The sequence below is a fragment of the Salvelinus namaycush genome, chromosome 26, assembly GCF_016432855.1.
Source record: "Salvelinus namaycush isolate Seneca chromosome 26, SaNama_1.0, whole genome shotgun sequence".
NCBI classification, from domain to species: domain Eukaryota; kingdom Metazoa; phylum Chordata; class Actinopteri; order Salmoniformes; family Salmonidae; genus Salvelinus; species Salvelinus namaycush.
The window spans coordinates 40438219-40454906 of record NC_052332.1 but is presented as its reverse complement, the minus strand read 5'-3'; the positions used below and the strand labels follow the sequence as shown (position 1 = coordinate 40454906).

The 16688-nt window shown below is 41.2% G+C and overlaps 1 protein-coding gene across 1 annotated transcript in view; it reads right to left on the bottom strand.

Moving 5' to 3' along the window:
- LOC120021164 (SR-related and CTD-associated factor 4-like) overlaps positions 1-16688 on the bottom strand; it is a 60640-nt gene that overhangs the window by 13329 nt on the left and 30623 nt on the right. Inside the window, exons 8-9 of the mRNA XM_038964803.1 lie at positions 6501-6574; positions 6294-6369 (exon numbers count right to left, since the gene is read on the bottom strand). Coding sequence (XP_038820731.1) covers positions 6294-6369; positions 6501-6574 — 150 coding nt within the window. The remainder of the gene's footprint in view (positions 1-6293; positions 6370-6500; positions 6575-16688) is intronic.

Here is a 16688-nt window from a genome sequence, read left to right as displayed (position 1 = left end):
AGAGAGAAAGAGCAGTTTATTACCTGGTGTGTGAGGTCTTGTACCATGTTTATTACCTGGTGTGTGAGGTCTAGTACCATGTTTATTACCTGGTGTGTGGGGTCTTGTACCATGTTTATTACCTGGTGTGTGAGGTCTTGTACCATGTTTATTACCTGGTGTGTGAGGTCTAGTACCATGTTTATTACCTGGTGTGTGAGGTCTTGTACCATGTTTATTACCTGGTGTGTGAGGTCTTGTACCATGTTTATTACCTGGTGTGTGAGGTCTAGTACCATGTTTATTACCTGGTGTGTGAGGTCTAGTACCATGTTTATTACCTGGTGTGTGAGGTCTAGTACCATGTTTATTACCTGGTGTGTGAGGTCTTGTACCATGTTTATTACCTGGTGTGTGAGGTCTTGTACCATGTTTATTACCTGGTGTGTGAGGTCTTGTACCATGTTTATTACCTGGTGTGTGAGGTCTTGTACCATGTTTATTACCTGGTGTGTGAGGTCTTGTACCATGTTTATTACCTGGTGTGTGAGGTCTTGTACCATGTTTATTACCTGGTGTGTGAGGTCTAGTACCATGTTTATTACCTGGTGTGTGAGGTCTAGTACCATGTTTATTACCTGGTGTGTGAGGTCTAGTACCATGTTTATTACCTGGTGTGTGAGGTCTTGTATCATGTTTATTACCTGGTGTGTGAGGTCTTGTACCATGTTTATTACCTGGTGTGTGAGGTCTTGGACCATGTTTATTACCTGGTGTGTGAGGTCTAGTACCATGTTTATTACCTGGTGTGTGAGGTCTTGTACCATGTTTATTACCTGGTGTGTGAGGTCTAGTACCATGTTTATTACCTGGTGTGTGAGGTCTTGTACCATGTTTATTACCTGGTGTGTGAGGTCTTGTACCATGTTTATTACCTGGTGTGTGAGGTCTTGTACCATGTTTATTACCTGGTGTGTGAGGTCTAGTACCATGTTTATTACCTGGTGTGTGAGGTCTTGTACCATGTTTATTACCTGGTGTGTGAGGTCTTGGACCATGTTTATTACCTGGTGTGTGAGGTCTAGTACCATGTTTATTACCTGGTGTGTGAGGTCTTGGACCATGTTTACTACCTGGTGTGTGAGGTCTAGTACCATGTTTATTACCTGGTGTGTGAGGTCTAGTACCATGTTTATTACCTGGTGTGTGAGGTCTAGTACCATGTTTATTACCTGGTGTGTGAGGTCTTGTACCATGTTTATTACCTGGTGTGTGAGGTCTTGGATCATGTTTATTACCTGGTGTGTGAGGTCTTGTACCATGTTTATTACCTGGTGTGTGAGGTCTTGTACCATGTTTATTACCTGGTGTGTGAGGTCTTGTACCATGTTTATTACCTGGTGTGTGAGGTCTAGTACCATGTTTATTACCTGGTGTGTGGGGTCTAGTACCATGTTTATTACCTGGTGTGTGAGGTCTTGTACCATGTTTATTACCTGGTGTGTGGGGTCTAGTACCATGTTTATTACCTGGTGTGTGGGGTCTAGTACCATGTTTATTACCTGGTGTGTGAGGTCTAGTACCATGTTTATTACCTGGTGTGTGAGGTCTAGTACCATGTTTATTACCTGGTGTGTGAGGTCTTGTACCATGTTTATTACCTGGTGTGTGAGGTCTAGTACCATGTTTATTACCTGGTGTGTGAGGTCTAGTACCATGTTTATTACCTGGTGTGTGAGGTCTTGTACCATGTTTATTACCTGGTGTGTGAGGTCTAGTACCATGTTTATTACCTGATGTGTGAGGTCTTGTACCATGTTTATTACCTGGTGTGTGAGGTCTTGTACCATGTTTATTACCTGGTGTGTGAGGTCTTGTACCATGTTTATTACCTGGTGTGTGAGGTCTAGTACCATGTTTATTACCTGGTGTGTGAGGTCTAGTACCATGTTTATTACCTGGTGTGTGAGGTCTAGTACCATGTTTATTACCTGGTGTGTGAGGTCTTGTACCATGTTTATTACCTGGTGTGTGAGGTCTTGTACCATGTTTATTACCTGGTGTGTGAGGTCTTGGACCATGTTTATTACCTGGTGTGTGAGGTCTAGTACCATGTTTATTACCTGGTGTGTGAGGTCTTGTACCATGTTTATTACCTGGTGTGTGAGGTCTAGTACCATGTTTATTACCTGGTGTGTGAGGTCTTGTACCATGTTTATTACCTGGTGTGTGAGGTCTTGTACCATGTTTATTACCTGGTGTGTGAGGTCTTCTACCATGTTTATTACCTGGTGTGTGAGGTCTAGTACCATGTTTATTACCTGGTGTGTGAGGTCTTGTACCATGTTTATTACCTGGTGTGTGAGGTCTTGGACCATGTTTATTACCTGGTGTGTGAGGTCTAGTACCATGTTTATTACCTGGTGTGTGAGGTCTTGGACCATGTTTACTACCTGGTGTGTGAGGTCTAGTACCATGTTTATTACCTGGTGTGTGAGGTCTAGTACCATGTTTATTACCTGGTGTGTGAGGTCTAGTACCATGTTTATTACCTGGTGTGTGAGGTCTAGTACCATGTTTATTACCTGGTGTGTGAGGTCTTGTACCATGTTTATTACCTGGTGTGTGAGGTCTTGGATCATGTTTATTACCTGGTGTGTGAGGTCTTGTACCATGTTTATTACCTGGTGTGTGAGGTCTAGTACCATGTTTATTACCTGGTGTGTGGGGTCTAGTACCATGTTTATTACCTGGTGTGTGAGGTCTTGTACCATGTTTATTACCTGGTGTGTGGGGTCTAGTACCATGTTTATTACCTGGTGTGTGGGGTCTAGTACCATGTTTATTACCTGGTGTGTGAGGTCTAGTACCATGTTTATTACCTGGTGTGTGAGGTCTAGTACCATGTTTATTACCTGGTGTGTGAGGTCTTGTACCATGTTTATTACCTGGTGTGTGAGGTCTAGTACCATGTTTATTACCTGGTGTGTGAGGTCTAGTACCATGTTTATTACCTGGTGTGTGAGGTCTTGTACCATGTTTATTACCTGGTGTGTGAGGTCTAGTACCATGTTTATTACCTGATGTGTGAGGTCTTGTACCATGTTTATTACCTGGTGTGTGAGGTCTTGTACCATGTTTATTACCTGGTGTGTGAGGTCTTGTACCATGTTTATTACCTGGTGTTTGAGGTCTTGTACCATGTTTATTACCTGGTGTGTGAGGTCTTGGACCATGTTTACTACCTGGTGTGTGAGGTCTAGTACCATGTTTATTACCTGGTGTGTGAGGTCTAGTACCATGTTTATTACCTGGTGTGTGAGGTCTAGTACCATGTTTATTACCTGGTGTGTGAGGTCTTGTACCATGTTTATTACCTGGTGTGTGAGGTCTTGTACCATGTTTATTACCTGGTGTGTGAGGTCTTGTACCATGTTTATTACCTGGTGTGTGAGGTCTTGTACCATGTTTATTACCTGGTGTGTGAGGTCTAGTACCATGTTTATTACCTGGTGTGTGGGGTCTAGTACCATGTTTATTACCTGGTGTGTGGGGTCTAGTACCATGTTTATTACCTGGTGTGTGGGGTCTAGTACCATGTTTATTACCTGGTGTGTGGGGTCTAGTACCATGTTTATTACCTGGTGTGTGAGGTCTAGTACCATGTTTATTACCTGGTGTGTGAGGTCTAGTACCATGTTTATTACCTGGTGTGTGAGGTCTTGTACCATGTTTATTACCTGGTGTGTGAGGTCTAGTACCATGTTTATTACCTGGTGTGTGAGGTCTAGTACCATGTTTATTACCTGGTGTGTGAGGTCTTGTACCATGTTTATTACCTGGTGTGTGAGGTCTAGTACCATGTTTATTACCTGATGTGTGAGGTCTTGTACCATGTTTATTACCTGGTGTGTGAGGTCTTGTACCATGTTTATTACCTGGTGTGTGAGGTCTTGTACCATGTTTATTACCTGGTGTGTGAGGTCTAGTACCATGTTTATTACCTGGTGTGTGAGGTCTAGTACCATGTTTATTACCTGGTGTGTGAGGTCTAGTACCATGTTTATTACCTGGTGTGTGAGGTCTTGTACCATGTTTATTACCTGGTGTGTGAGGTCTTGTACCATGTTTATTACCTGGTGTGTGAGGTCTTGGACCATGTTTATTACCTGGTGTGTGAGGTCTAGTACCATGTTTATTACCTGGTGTGTGAGGTCTTGTACCATGTTTATTACCTGGTGTGTGAAGTCTAGTACCATGTTTATTACCTGGTGTGTGAGGTCTTGTACCATGTTTATTACCTGGTGTGTGAGGTCTTGTACCATGTTTATTACCTGGTGTGTGAGGTCTTGTACCATGTTTATTACCTGGTGTGTGAGGTCTAGTACCATGTTTATTACCTGGTGTGTGAGGTCTTGTACCATGTTTATTACCTGGTGTGTGAGGTCTTGGACCATGTTTATTACCTGGTGTGTGAGGTCTAGTACCATGTTTATTACCTGGTGTGTGAGGTCTTGGACCATGTTTACTACCTGGTGTGTGAGGTCTAGTACCATGTTTATTACCTGGTGTGTGAGGTCTAGTACCATGTTTATTACCTGGTGTGTGAGGTCTAGTACCATGTTTATTACCTGGTGTGTGAGGTCTAGTACCATGTTTATTACCTGGTGTGTGAGGTCTTGTACCATGTTTATTACCTGGTGTGTGAGGTCTTGGATCATGTTTATTACCTGGTGTGTGAGGTCTTGTACCATGTTTATTACCTGGTGTGTGAGGTCTTGTACCATGTTTATTACCTGGTGTGTGAGGTCTTGTACCATGTTTATTACCTGGTGTGTGAGGTCTAGTACCATGTTTATTACCTGGTGTGTGGGGTCTAGTACCATGTTTATTACCTGGTGTGTGAGGTCTTGTACCATGTTTATTACCTGGTGTGTGGGGTCTAGCACCATGTTTATTACCTGGTGTGTGGGGTCTAGTACCATGTTTATTACCTGGTGTGTGAGGTCTAGTACCATGTTTATTACCTGGTGTGTGAGGTCTAGTACCATGTTTATTACCTGGTGTGTGAGGTCTTGTACCATGTTTATTACCTGGTGTGTGAGGTCTAGTACCATGTTTATTACCTGGTGTGTGAGGTCTAGTACCATGTTTATTACCTGGTGTGTGAGGTCTTGTACCATGTTTATTACCTGGTGTGTGAGGTCTAGTACCATGTTTATTACCTGATGTGTGAGGTCTTGTACCATGTTTATTACCTGGTGTGTGAGGTCTTGTACCATGTTTATTACCTGGTGTGTGAGGTCTTGTACCATGTTTATTACCTGGTGTTTGAGGTCTTGTACCATGTTTATTACCTGGTGTGTGAGGTCTTGTACCATGTTTATTACCTGGTGTGTGAGGTCTAGTACCATGTTTATTACCTGGTGTGTGAGGTCTTGTACCATGTTTATTACCTGGTGTGTGAGGTCTTGTACCATGTTTATTACCTGGTGTGTGAGGTCTTGGATCATGTTTATTACCTGGTGTGTGAGGTCTTGTACCATGTTTATTACCTGGTGTGTGAGGTCTTGGATCATGTTTATTACCTGGTGTGTGAGGTCTTGTACCATGTTTATTACCTGGTGTGTGAGGTCTTGTACCATGTTTATTACCTGGTGTGTGAGGTCTAGTACCATGTTTATTACCTGGTGTGTGAGGTCTTGTACCATGTTTATTACCTGGTGTGTGAGGTCTAGTACCATGTTTATTACCTGGTGTGTGAGGTCTAGTACCATGTTTATTACCTGGTGTGTGAGGTCTTGGACCATGTTTATTACCTGGTGTGTGAGGTCTTGGACCATGTTTATTACCTGGTGTGTGAGGTCTTGCATCATGTTTATTACCTGGTGTGTGAGGTCTTGGACCATGTTTATTACCTGGTGTGTGAGGTCTTGCATCATGTTTATTACCTGGTGTGTGAGGTCTTGTATCATGTTTATTACCTGGTGTGTGAGGTCTTGTACCATGTTTATTACCTGGTGTGTGAGGTCTTGTATCATGTTTATTACCTGGTGTGTGAGGTCTTGTACCATGTTTATTACCTGGTGTGTGAGGTCTTGGATCATGTTTATTACCTGGTGTGTGAGGTCTAGTACCATGTTTATTACCTGGTGTGTGAGGTCTTGTACCATGTTTATTACCTGGTGTGTGAGGTCTTGTACCATGTTTATTACCTGGTGTGTGAGGTCTAGTACCATGTTTATTACCTGGTGTGTGAGGTCTTGTACCATGTTTATTACCTGGTGTGTGAGGTCTTGTACCATGTTTATTACCTGGTGTGTGAGGTCTTGGATCATGCCCATCATGTGTTGTTGAAAGTGCTGGGGGAAACCTGGAGGCTGCTGGGTACTGTCAGAATGAAACAAATACACACAGTTAACATATAGATGCACAACACACACACACACACACACACACACACACACACACACACACACACACACACACACACACACACAGTACAAGGGGGAGGGTCTTACAAAGATGTCTGGTGCTTCTTTGATTCGTCGGCTCCCTCAGGCTCATCGTCATAGTCAAAACGGTCCAACAGCGTCTAGACGAACGAGAAGAGACAAGGTTCAACTCACACACATTGTTTTCCATTTCCAAGCCTGCGTGTTGTCAATAGCTGTGTTCGAATACCCGTACTAACATACCTTAAGGGAACTCTGAGACGGGAGCCGTATGGTTAGTGAAGAAAGTCCCATTGCAAATGTACGGTCCCTTACCTGACGTCTTAATACGTCGCAGAAAATCGCGGACGGCGTCGGGCCGTGGGCGGCGGAGAGCTCTTTCAGGAAGTCACTCAAAAAAACGTTTCGGAATTTCGGTTTCCGTTTTATAAAAATGACAAATTTTTGACTTTTTTCTGCATTCTCGAAAATTCCCACAAGAGGGAAAATAAATCATATTGCAGGCGCACGAGCACGTGGCAAACGAGCGCGGCCTTTTCTCCTAAACTGAAAATATTTCGAAGACGAAACTCGGCGAGCGTAGGTTTGGAGTAATGGGCAGTTGGCCCCGAACGAGATGGCGTCGAGACCTCGGCGCTTTTTGAGTTATGGCCATTTTTCTGGGATTAAAGGGTTAAAACGCAAGTAGGGTGCTAATTTGACCGCTTCATGTCAAAGTACATAAGCATACGGTGTCAGGAAAAAAAGAACCAGCCATTTATCTATCGTAATTTAAGAGAAATCGTACATTGACCGTTTGGTGATGTTCACAGAGAGGATTTTTTTTTCCAAAAAAATCACAGATCCAGTTGCAGTGTGTTCAGACGTACATTTTTAAAGTGGGTCTCGAAGCTCTGCGAGAATCCTGTGATTTTATATGATTTTATGAAATAACACACACTCATTTAACCCTCTTTAAATAAGTCAGTTCTTAACATAAAGACTTAAAACTCAATATTATATAAGAGCCTACACCAAGGAGGGTATGTGTTCAATTTCAGCTTCCTATGTCAACTGGAAGTACCTTAAAATGGTGCCACAGGGTCAGGTTTGAAGGGTAATAAAGGTCAGATCTTTTCAAAACTTCACTTGTGTGATTAGACAACCCTCATGAACTGTAATCAGTCATTTTTCCCAACAGATGTCAAAGAAAATCTCTCTCACACAATCACACACACACAAAAAGGAAAGATGGAGTAAAAAAGTACGGTGCTTAACGACACACAAAGCCCACAATGGCATTACTATTATCTCTAGGCCGTGCCGAGTTCAACGAGATGCCCCGCTTGACCGTAGCTCGCTCGGTTTGAGCACAGCGACCGTTACAAGAGAACGGACACAAATGACCTTTTGACCTCAATGTCAATTTCATTTGCTTTTGGGACACAGAGAGAGAACCGTTAAGGTTAGAAACACAATTTCACCTCAGGAGTGTTCTTAAGGTCCTCCCGATCTGTGCAAGCCTAACCCTGACCTTGTGGCATTAACCCTTCACAGTTAAAAGAAGGTGTTTACATCAAATAGTTTACAATGAAATGTCTCCCCATTGGAATACATTGACTGCACCTCTAAATTCAACCTAAAGCCTATGTGGGTTATGATTTTCTTATGAACCTGTCTTTGATGTCAGTCCATCAGGCCACCATGAGGTCTACCTGTGTCGATTCTAAGCTTCCTGGAGCAACCGGAAGTGGTTAAATCACCCTAAAAGTGTTTGCCATAGCCAACCTGCAGTTTGAGAGAAATAGTGCATTCAGCCCTATGTAAATCAGTCAATTTTTAACATACAGACTTAAAACTCAGGATTCTGTAACAGCCTACTCCAGTGATGATATGTGTTTATTTATAGCTTCCTGTGACAACCGGAAGTGCCATAACTGGTGTCAAATGGGCTGTTTCGAAGTGTTAAAAATGTCAAATCTTTCCAAAACTTCATATATGTGAATAGACAACCCTCATGAACTGTAAATCAGTCCTTCATCCCATCAGATTAAAAAAAATAAAAATACACACCGACACAGAAATGATGGAGGGACACACTGAGGGGCTAAGAGGCAAACAGTGCCTGCAGTAGTTACTTTTGTTCCAACTTTTAAAGAACCGTCAGACCTAGAGTTCTGAAAATTTACAAACCTGTTCTAGACCTCAGGTCGATTGTGCACGGTGAATTATATGGCTCTAGAAGGTTCTCCGATCGATAAAAAGCATCGTGTATTTGCCATGTTTTCAATTCATTTTGACCTCAACGAAACGGACGACATTTAGAAAAGTCCCAGAGTCTCAAGTCTAGGTGCGTTGAAACCGGCTCGGCCCATAGAGACAGACCCCAACGAGCCTGTTTGATTGCTCATTCAAGGACCCCGTAGCAAGGCAATGAAAAAAGTGGAATTTCAGCACCAATTAGGGTTTTGCTCGGGCACCGAATGACCTATCGAGCCGAAACTTGGGATTCGAGGTCGCTTCACATAGGGCTAAACATAATGTGTGAACTGGACCCGCAGCTAGAACATAACTACGTATTATTTGTTTTATTATGGTTTAAATGGAAGGCGCTGTGAATTTTGGGCCTGCTCTGAAATATGTTATAGTTGGCATCTAAAGGAGTTGGAAAAAGTGAGTTTGGAGTCAGATGGTATCAGTTTGGTGTCTGAAAATATCTATTTGACTGATGGACACTGACTTGCTCGTTGACTTTTGTACATTTGCAATATGTTTCAACGGGGAGGTACCATGAGGAAAAAGCGACATGATGAAATTTCACGAAACGAGCGATGGAGAGGAACCACTATCACTGCCCGGCCATCCTGAGGTCATCAGACCGTTGACTTTTGCATTTCTAAAGTATTTAAGAGAATGTACGTTACATTTGCAATATGATTCAACATCACATCATATTGCAAATGCACGTTAGATTTGCAATATGATGTGATGTTGAATCATATTGCAAATGTAACGTGCATTCTTTAAATACTTTAGAAATACAAAAGTCAACGTCCTGATGACCTCAGGATGGCCGGGCAGTGATAGTGGTTCCTCTCCAACGCTCGTTGCGTGAAATTTCATCATGTCGATTTTGGTGATGGTACCCCCGCGTTGAAACATATTGCAAATGTACAAAAGTCGACTAGCAAGTCAACTAGCAAGTGTCAACAAAAGTCAACTAGCAAGTGTCCATCAGTCAATTGGATATTTTCAGACACCAAACTGATACCATCTGACTCCAAACTCACTTTTTACAACTCCTTTAGAAGCCAACTATCACATATTTCAGAGCAGGCCCAAAATTCACAGCGCCTTCCATGAATGCACCAAAATAGCATTCTGAAATCACCACTAAAATGACATCGCCATATTCTCCAGGCCGTGCCGAGTTCAACGGGATGCCCCGCTTGACCGTAGCTCGCTCGGTCTGAGCGCAGCGACCGTTACAAGAGAACGGACACGAATGACCTTTTGACCTCAATGTCAATTTTATTTGCTTTTGGGAGACAGAGAGAGAACCGTTAAGGTTAGAAACACAATTTCACCTCAGGAATGTTCTTAAGGTCCTCCCGATCTGTGCAAGCCTATCCTTGAGCTTGTGGCATTAACCCTTCACAGTTAAAAGAAGGTGTTTACATCAAACAGTTTACAATGACATTTCGCCCCATAGGAATACATTGACTGCTCCCCTAAATTCAACCTGAAGCCTATGTGGGTTATGAATGTCTTATGAACCTGTCTTTGATGACAGTCCATTAGGCCACCATGAGGTCTACCTGTGTCGATTCTAAGCTTCCTGGAGCAACCGGAAGTGGTTAAAATCACCCTAAAAGTGTTTGCAATAAGCACCCTGCAATTTGAGAGAAATAGTGCATTCAGCCCTATGTAAATCAGTCAATTTTTAACATATAGACTTAAAACTCAGGATTCTGTAACAGCATACTCCAGTGAGTATATGTCTTTACTTTCAGCTTCCTGTGCCAACCGGAAGTGCCATAATTGGTGTCAAATGGGCTGTTTTGAAGGGTTAAAAATGTCAAATCTTTCCAAAACTTCATAATTGTGATTAGGCAACCCTCCTGAACTGTAAATCAGTCATTAGTCCCATCAGATTTCAAAGAAAAATTTACACACCCAAACAGAAATGATGGAGGGACACACTGAGGGGCTAAGAGGCAGACAGTGCCTGTAGTAGTTACTTTTGTTCCAACTTTTAAAGAACCGTCAGACTTAGAGTTCTGAAACTTTACAAACCTGTTCTAGACCTCAGGTCGATTGTGCACGGTGAGTTATGTGGCTCTAGAAGGTTCTCAGACCGATAAACAGCCTCGTGTATTTGCTATGTTTTCAATTCATTTTCAGCTCAACGAAACTGACGACATTTAGAAAAGTCCCAGAGTCTCAAGACTAGGTGCATTGAAACCGGCTCGGCCCATAGAGTCAGACCCCAACGAGCCTGTTTGATTGCTCATTCAAGGACCCCGTAGCAAGGCAATGAAAAAAGTGGATTTTCAGCACCAATTAAGGTATTGCTCGGGCACCGAATGACCTATCGAGCCGAAACTTGGGATTCGAGGTCGCCTCACATAGGGCTAAACATAATGTGAGAACTGGACCCGCAGCTAGAACATAACTACGTATTATTTGTTTTATTATGGTTTAAATGGAAGGCGCTGTGAATTTTGGGCCTGCTCTGAAATATGTTATAGTTGGCTTCTAAAGGAGTTGGAAAAAGTGAGTTTAGTGTCAGATGGTATCAGTTTGGTGTCTGACAATATCCAATTGACTGATGGACACTGACTTGCTCGTTGACTTTTGTGCATTTGCAATATGTTTCAACGGGGGGGTACCATCACCAAAATCGACATGATGAAATTACCACGCAACGAGCGATGGAGAGGAACCACTAACACTGCCCGGCCATCCTGAGGTCATCAGGACGTTCAATTTTGTATTTCTAAAGTATTTAAAGAATGCACGTTACATTTGCAATATGATTCAACACATCATATTGCAAATGTAACACTGTGTGTTATGTTTGCAATATGATTCAACACATCATATTACAAATGTAACACTGTGTGTTATGTTTGCAATATGATTCAACACATCATATTGCAAATGTAACACTGTGTGTTATGTTTGCAATATGATTCAACACATCATATTACAAATGTAACACTGTGTGTTATGTTTGCAATATGATTCAACACATCATATTGCAAATGTAACACTGTGTGTTATGTTTGCAATATGATTCAACACATCATATTACAAATGTAACACTGTGTGTTATGTTTGCAATATGATTCAACACATCATATTGCAAATGTAACAGTGTGTGTTTGCAATATGATTCAACAGTGTGTTATGTTTGCAATATGATGTGATGTTTTTCACTGTTGAATCATATGCAAATGTAACGTGCATTCTTTAAATAAACCCTATGTGGGTTATGAATGTCTTATGAACCTGTCTTCAATGACAATCCATCAAGCCACTATGAGGTCTACCTGTGTTGATTCTAAGCTTCCTGGAGCAACCGGAAGTGATAAAATCACCCTAAAAGTGTTTTACCCAACCAGCAGTTTGTGATATATAGTGCATTCAACCCTGTGTAAATCAGTCAGTTCTTAACGTATAGACTTAAAACTCAGGATTCTGTAAAAGCATACCCCGATCAGGATAGGTGTTTACTTATAGCTTCCTGTGCCAACCGGAAGTGCCTTAAAATGGGGTCATAGGTGCTGTTTCAAAGGGTTAAAAAAGTCAGATCTTTCCAAAACTTTAAGTGTGTGATTAGGCAACCCTCATGAAGTGTAAATCAGTCATTTCTCTAATCAGATGTCAAAGAAAAGCTCACACACACACACACAGACACACACAGCAAGGATGGAATGAAAAAGTATGGTGCTTAAAGACACACAGAGCCTTAAATGCTTTTAGGGGGGATCCAGACTTCCATACCCGCTCTGGGAGCACTATACTACGGGCAAAAATCAATGGGTGCTGGCCTGAGTGATTTATGGAGGTTTTCAAAAAAAGTCAAAAAATATTCTGTTTCATGTTTTGGGTTACCACGCACGATTTTCAATACAGTTTTAAATGCTTCATTTTGGCCTTTTAAAAAAAAATGTTATTTTCGACTATGAAGGGGTGATACGTTTTTTCCAAATTTTTGACATTTTTGACTTTTGACTTCCTATGAAATCACATTCCAAATGCACAAAACATATTCCTTAAGTACAAGTAAACATTTATAAAAAATTATGATAATAAATGTGACTAAAGTATTTTCATACAGTTCTTACACATGTGTAATTGACATAAAACTCGAAAGAATTTCAAAAAACGGTCCAGAAAGCACTTTTTTAAAGGGGGTGATACGTTTTTTCCAAATTTTTGACATTTTTGACTTTTGACTTCCTATGAAATCACATTCCAAATGCACAAAACATATACCTTAAGTTCAAATAAAATTTCAAAAAAAATTATGTTAATAAAATTTGAAAAAAGTATTTTCATATAGTTCTTACACATGTGTAATTGACATAAAACTCGAAAGAATTTCGAAAAACGGTCCAGAAAGCACTATTTTAAGGGGGTGATAAGTTTTTGCCAAAACTTTCAAAATCTCAAAATTTTACTCTTGGGTCTTGACTTGCGTTACATAAAGCCTATGAAAAATTTAAATAGAACAAACTCGCCCACTATAGGAATTTTGGAGTGTTACACAGCTCATTTGCAATATGGCATTTGCCATCAACTTTGGATGAAACACCGCCAGAAGTAGTGTACTTGTCCATCGTGTATATGCTGCGCTCGGTGCCAATAAGTTGCCATGTTATTTTGTACAATTGGGGGGGGACTTCCCTTACATACTGTATACTTAATGAATACCCGTACTAACATACTGTATACTACATACTTAATGAATATATACTACATACTTAATGAATACCCGTACTAACATACTGTATGCTACACACTTAATGAATACCTGTACTAACATACTGTATACTACATACTTAATGAATATCCGTACTAACATACTGTATACTACATAATGAATATATACTACATACTTAATGAATACCCGTACTAACATACTGTATACTACATACTTAATGAATACCCGTACTAACGTACTGTATACTACATACTTAATGAATACACGTACTAACATACTGTATACTACATACTTAATGAATACCCGTACTAACGTACTGTATACTACATACTTAATGAATATATACTACATACTTAATGAATACCTGTACTAACATACTGTATACTACATACTTAATGAATACCCGTACTAACGTACTGTATACTACATACTTAATGAATACCCGTACTAACATACTGTATACTACATACTTAATGAATACCCGTACTAACATACTGTATACTACATACTTAATGAATACCCGTACTAACGTACTGTATACTACATACTTAATGAATACCCGTACTAACATACTGTATACTACATACTTAATGAATACCCGTACTAACATACTGTATACTACATACTTAATGAATACCCATACTAACATACTGTATACTACACACTTAATGAATACCTGTATTAGTATACTGTATACTACATACTTAATGAGTTTATACACTACATACTATTAGTTCATTTTAGTATACTGTAAACTAACAGTTTACTTTCAGTTGAGCGTATTAGCTCTTCGCCTTCGCCTGTCTACAGGAAGTTGATGCGGTTGCTATGCAACCTCCTGCTAGCTAGTTAGCATAACAAATTGCTAGTTAGACATTTTACGACTTCGGGTGTGTTCTTAAATTCAAATGTGGAGTGCCAGAGTGCGCTCGTAAATTCAGAGCGTTGTCAGATTGTCCGTTTGTAAATTCATGGCGTTGTCAGATTGTCCGTTTCTAAATCCCGTGCGTTTCGCTCTCGGAGCGCACACTGGACGTTCGGGCCGAGGAGTAGGGTTGATTTGAGCTTTCTGGGCCTTACAACAGCAGTCAGGGACCCAAGCTAACATTGGCTAGATTGCTAGCTACTTCCAGAGACAAATGAGACCCCTCTGACCATTTTACTCGCTCTAGCAGAAGCTGGTTAGGCTGTTGTCATGTTATCCAGAGCGTTGGTGACTAACTGTGCTGCTGGCAGCAATTTAATTCCGCCTTTTTTGCCGATGTTTACTGACACCGGCCATATTCAACGGGTGTTGAGCGTTTGTTAATTCATTATTCTGTGCTCTGGTACTCAGACAAGAGTGCTCTGAAATCGGAGTAGATAGCCAGAGTGAATTTACGAACGCACCCAAATGTTCATTGAGAACGCGCCATACCATTTAGCTAAGCTAAGAATGACGGGAATAATCAAGTCAATAAACGTTGGGTAGCAACAGTTGAAGTTGGAAGTTTACATGCACCTTAGCCAAATACATTAAAACTCAGTTTTTCACAATTCCTGACATTTAATCCTCGTAAAAATTCCCTGTCTTAGGTCAGTTAGGATCACCACTTTATTTTAAAAATGTGAAATAATAGTAGAGAGAATGATTTATTTCAGCTTTTATTTCTTTCATCACATTCCCAGTGGGTCAGAAGTTTACATACACTCAATTAGTATTTGGTAGCATTGCCTTTAAATTGTTTAACTTGGGTCAAATGTTTCGGGTAGCCTTCCACAAGCTCCCCACAATAAATTGGGTGAATTTTGGCCCATTCCTCCTGACAGAGCTGGTGTAACTGAGTCAGGTTTGTAGGCCTCCTTGCTCGCACACGCTTTTTCAGCCTTCTGCCCACAAATGTTCTATAGGATTGAGGTCAGGGCTTTGTGATGGCCACTCCAATACCTTGACTCTGTTGTCCTTAAGCCATTTCGCCACAACTTTGGAAGTATGCCCATTTGCGACCAAGCTTTTACTTCCTGACTGATGTTTTGAGATGTTGCTTCAATATATCCACATAATTTTCCTGCCTCATGATGCCATCTATTTTGTGAAGTGCACCAGTCCCTCCTGCAGAAATTTGTGGAGTGGTTGAAAAACGAGTTTTAATGACTCCAACCTAAGTGTATGTAAACTTCTGAATTGAACTTTAGATAGCAGATAGTTAATATACTGGCAAGTTTGATGTATTAGTAGCCAACTAACGAGGTAACTAGCTAACATACCGGTACATACTGCTGTAATGATATGCGTTTCGTAACGATAGCTTAACGTAACTTATTTGAAAAGTAATTACTTTATTACATTGCTCAACATTTTCTTAACATTTGTCATAATTAGTCAAAGCAACGAATTTCTATCTGCTCTCGTCGGACTTAGGCTGCATATTTTCCTGCATTTTCTTCAAATCTGAAAACGATGTAAAGCCACGCCCAATTCTTGAAGAACTGCATTATGGGCCCTAAAGTACGGAAATAGTGCCATTGGCGTGTATACTTCATATTTTGGAAAATTTTGTACGACATCCAGGAACTTTTGGCATACTAACTACATTTTTGCTAATTTATTAAAAATAAAAAACTGAAATATCACATTTACATAAGTGTTCAGACCCTTTACTCAGTACTTTGTTCAAGCATCTTTGGCAGCGATTACATCCTCGAGTGTTATTGGGTATGACGCTACAAGCTTGGTACACCTGTATTTGGGGAGTTTCTCCCATTCTTCTCTGCAGATCCCCTCAAGCTCTGTCAGGTTGGATGGGGAGCGTCGCTGCACAGCTATTTTCAGGTCTCTCCAGAGATGTTCGGGTCCAAGTCCGGGCTCTGGCTGGGTCACTGAAGGCCATTCAGAGACTTGTCCCGAAGCCACTCCTGCGTTGTCTTGGCTGTGTGCTTATGGTTGTTGTCTAGTTGGAAGATGAACCTTCGCCCCAGTCTGAGGTCCTGAGCGCTCTGGAGCAGGTTTTCATCAAGGATCTCTCTGTACTTTGCTCCGTTCAACTCTCCCTCGATCCTGACTAGTTCCCCAGTCCCTGCCACTGAAAAACATTCTCACAGCATGATGCTGCCACCACCACCATGCTTCACCGTAGGGATGGTGCTAGGTTTCCTCCAGATGTGACGCTTGGCATTCAGGCCAAAGAGTTCAATCTTGGTTTCATCAGACCAGAGAATCTTGTTCCTCATGGTCTGAGTCTTTAGGTACCTTTTGCCAAACTCCAAGTGGGCTGTCATGTGACTTTTACTGAAGAGTGGCTTCCGTCTGGCCACTCTACCATAAAGGCCTGATTGGTGGAGTG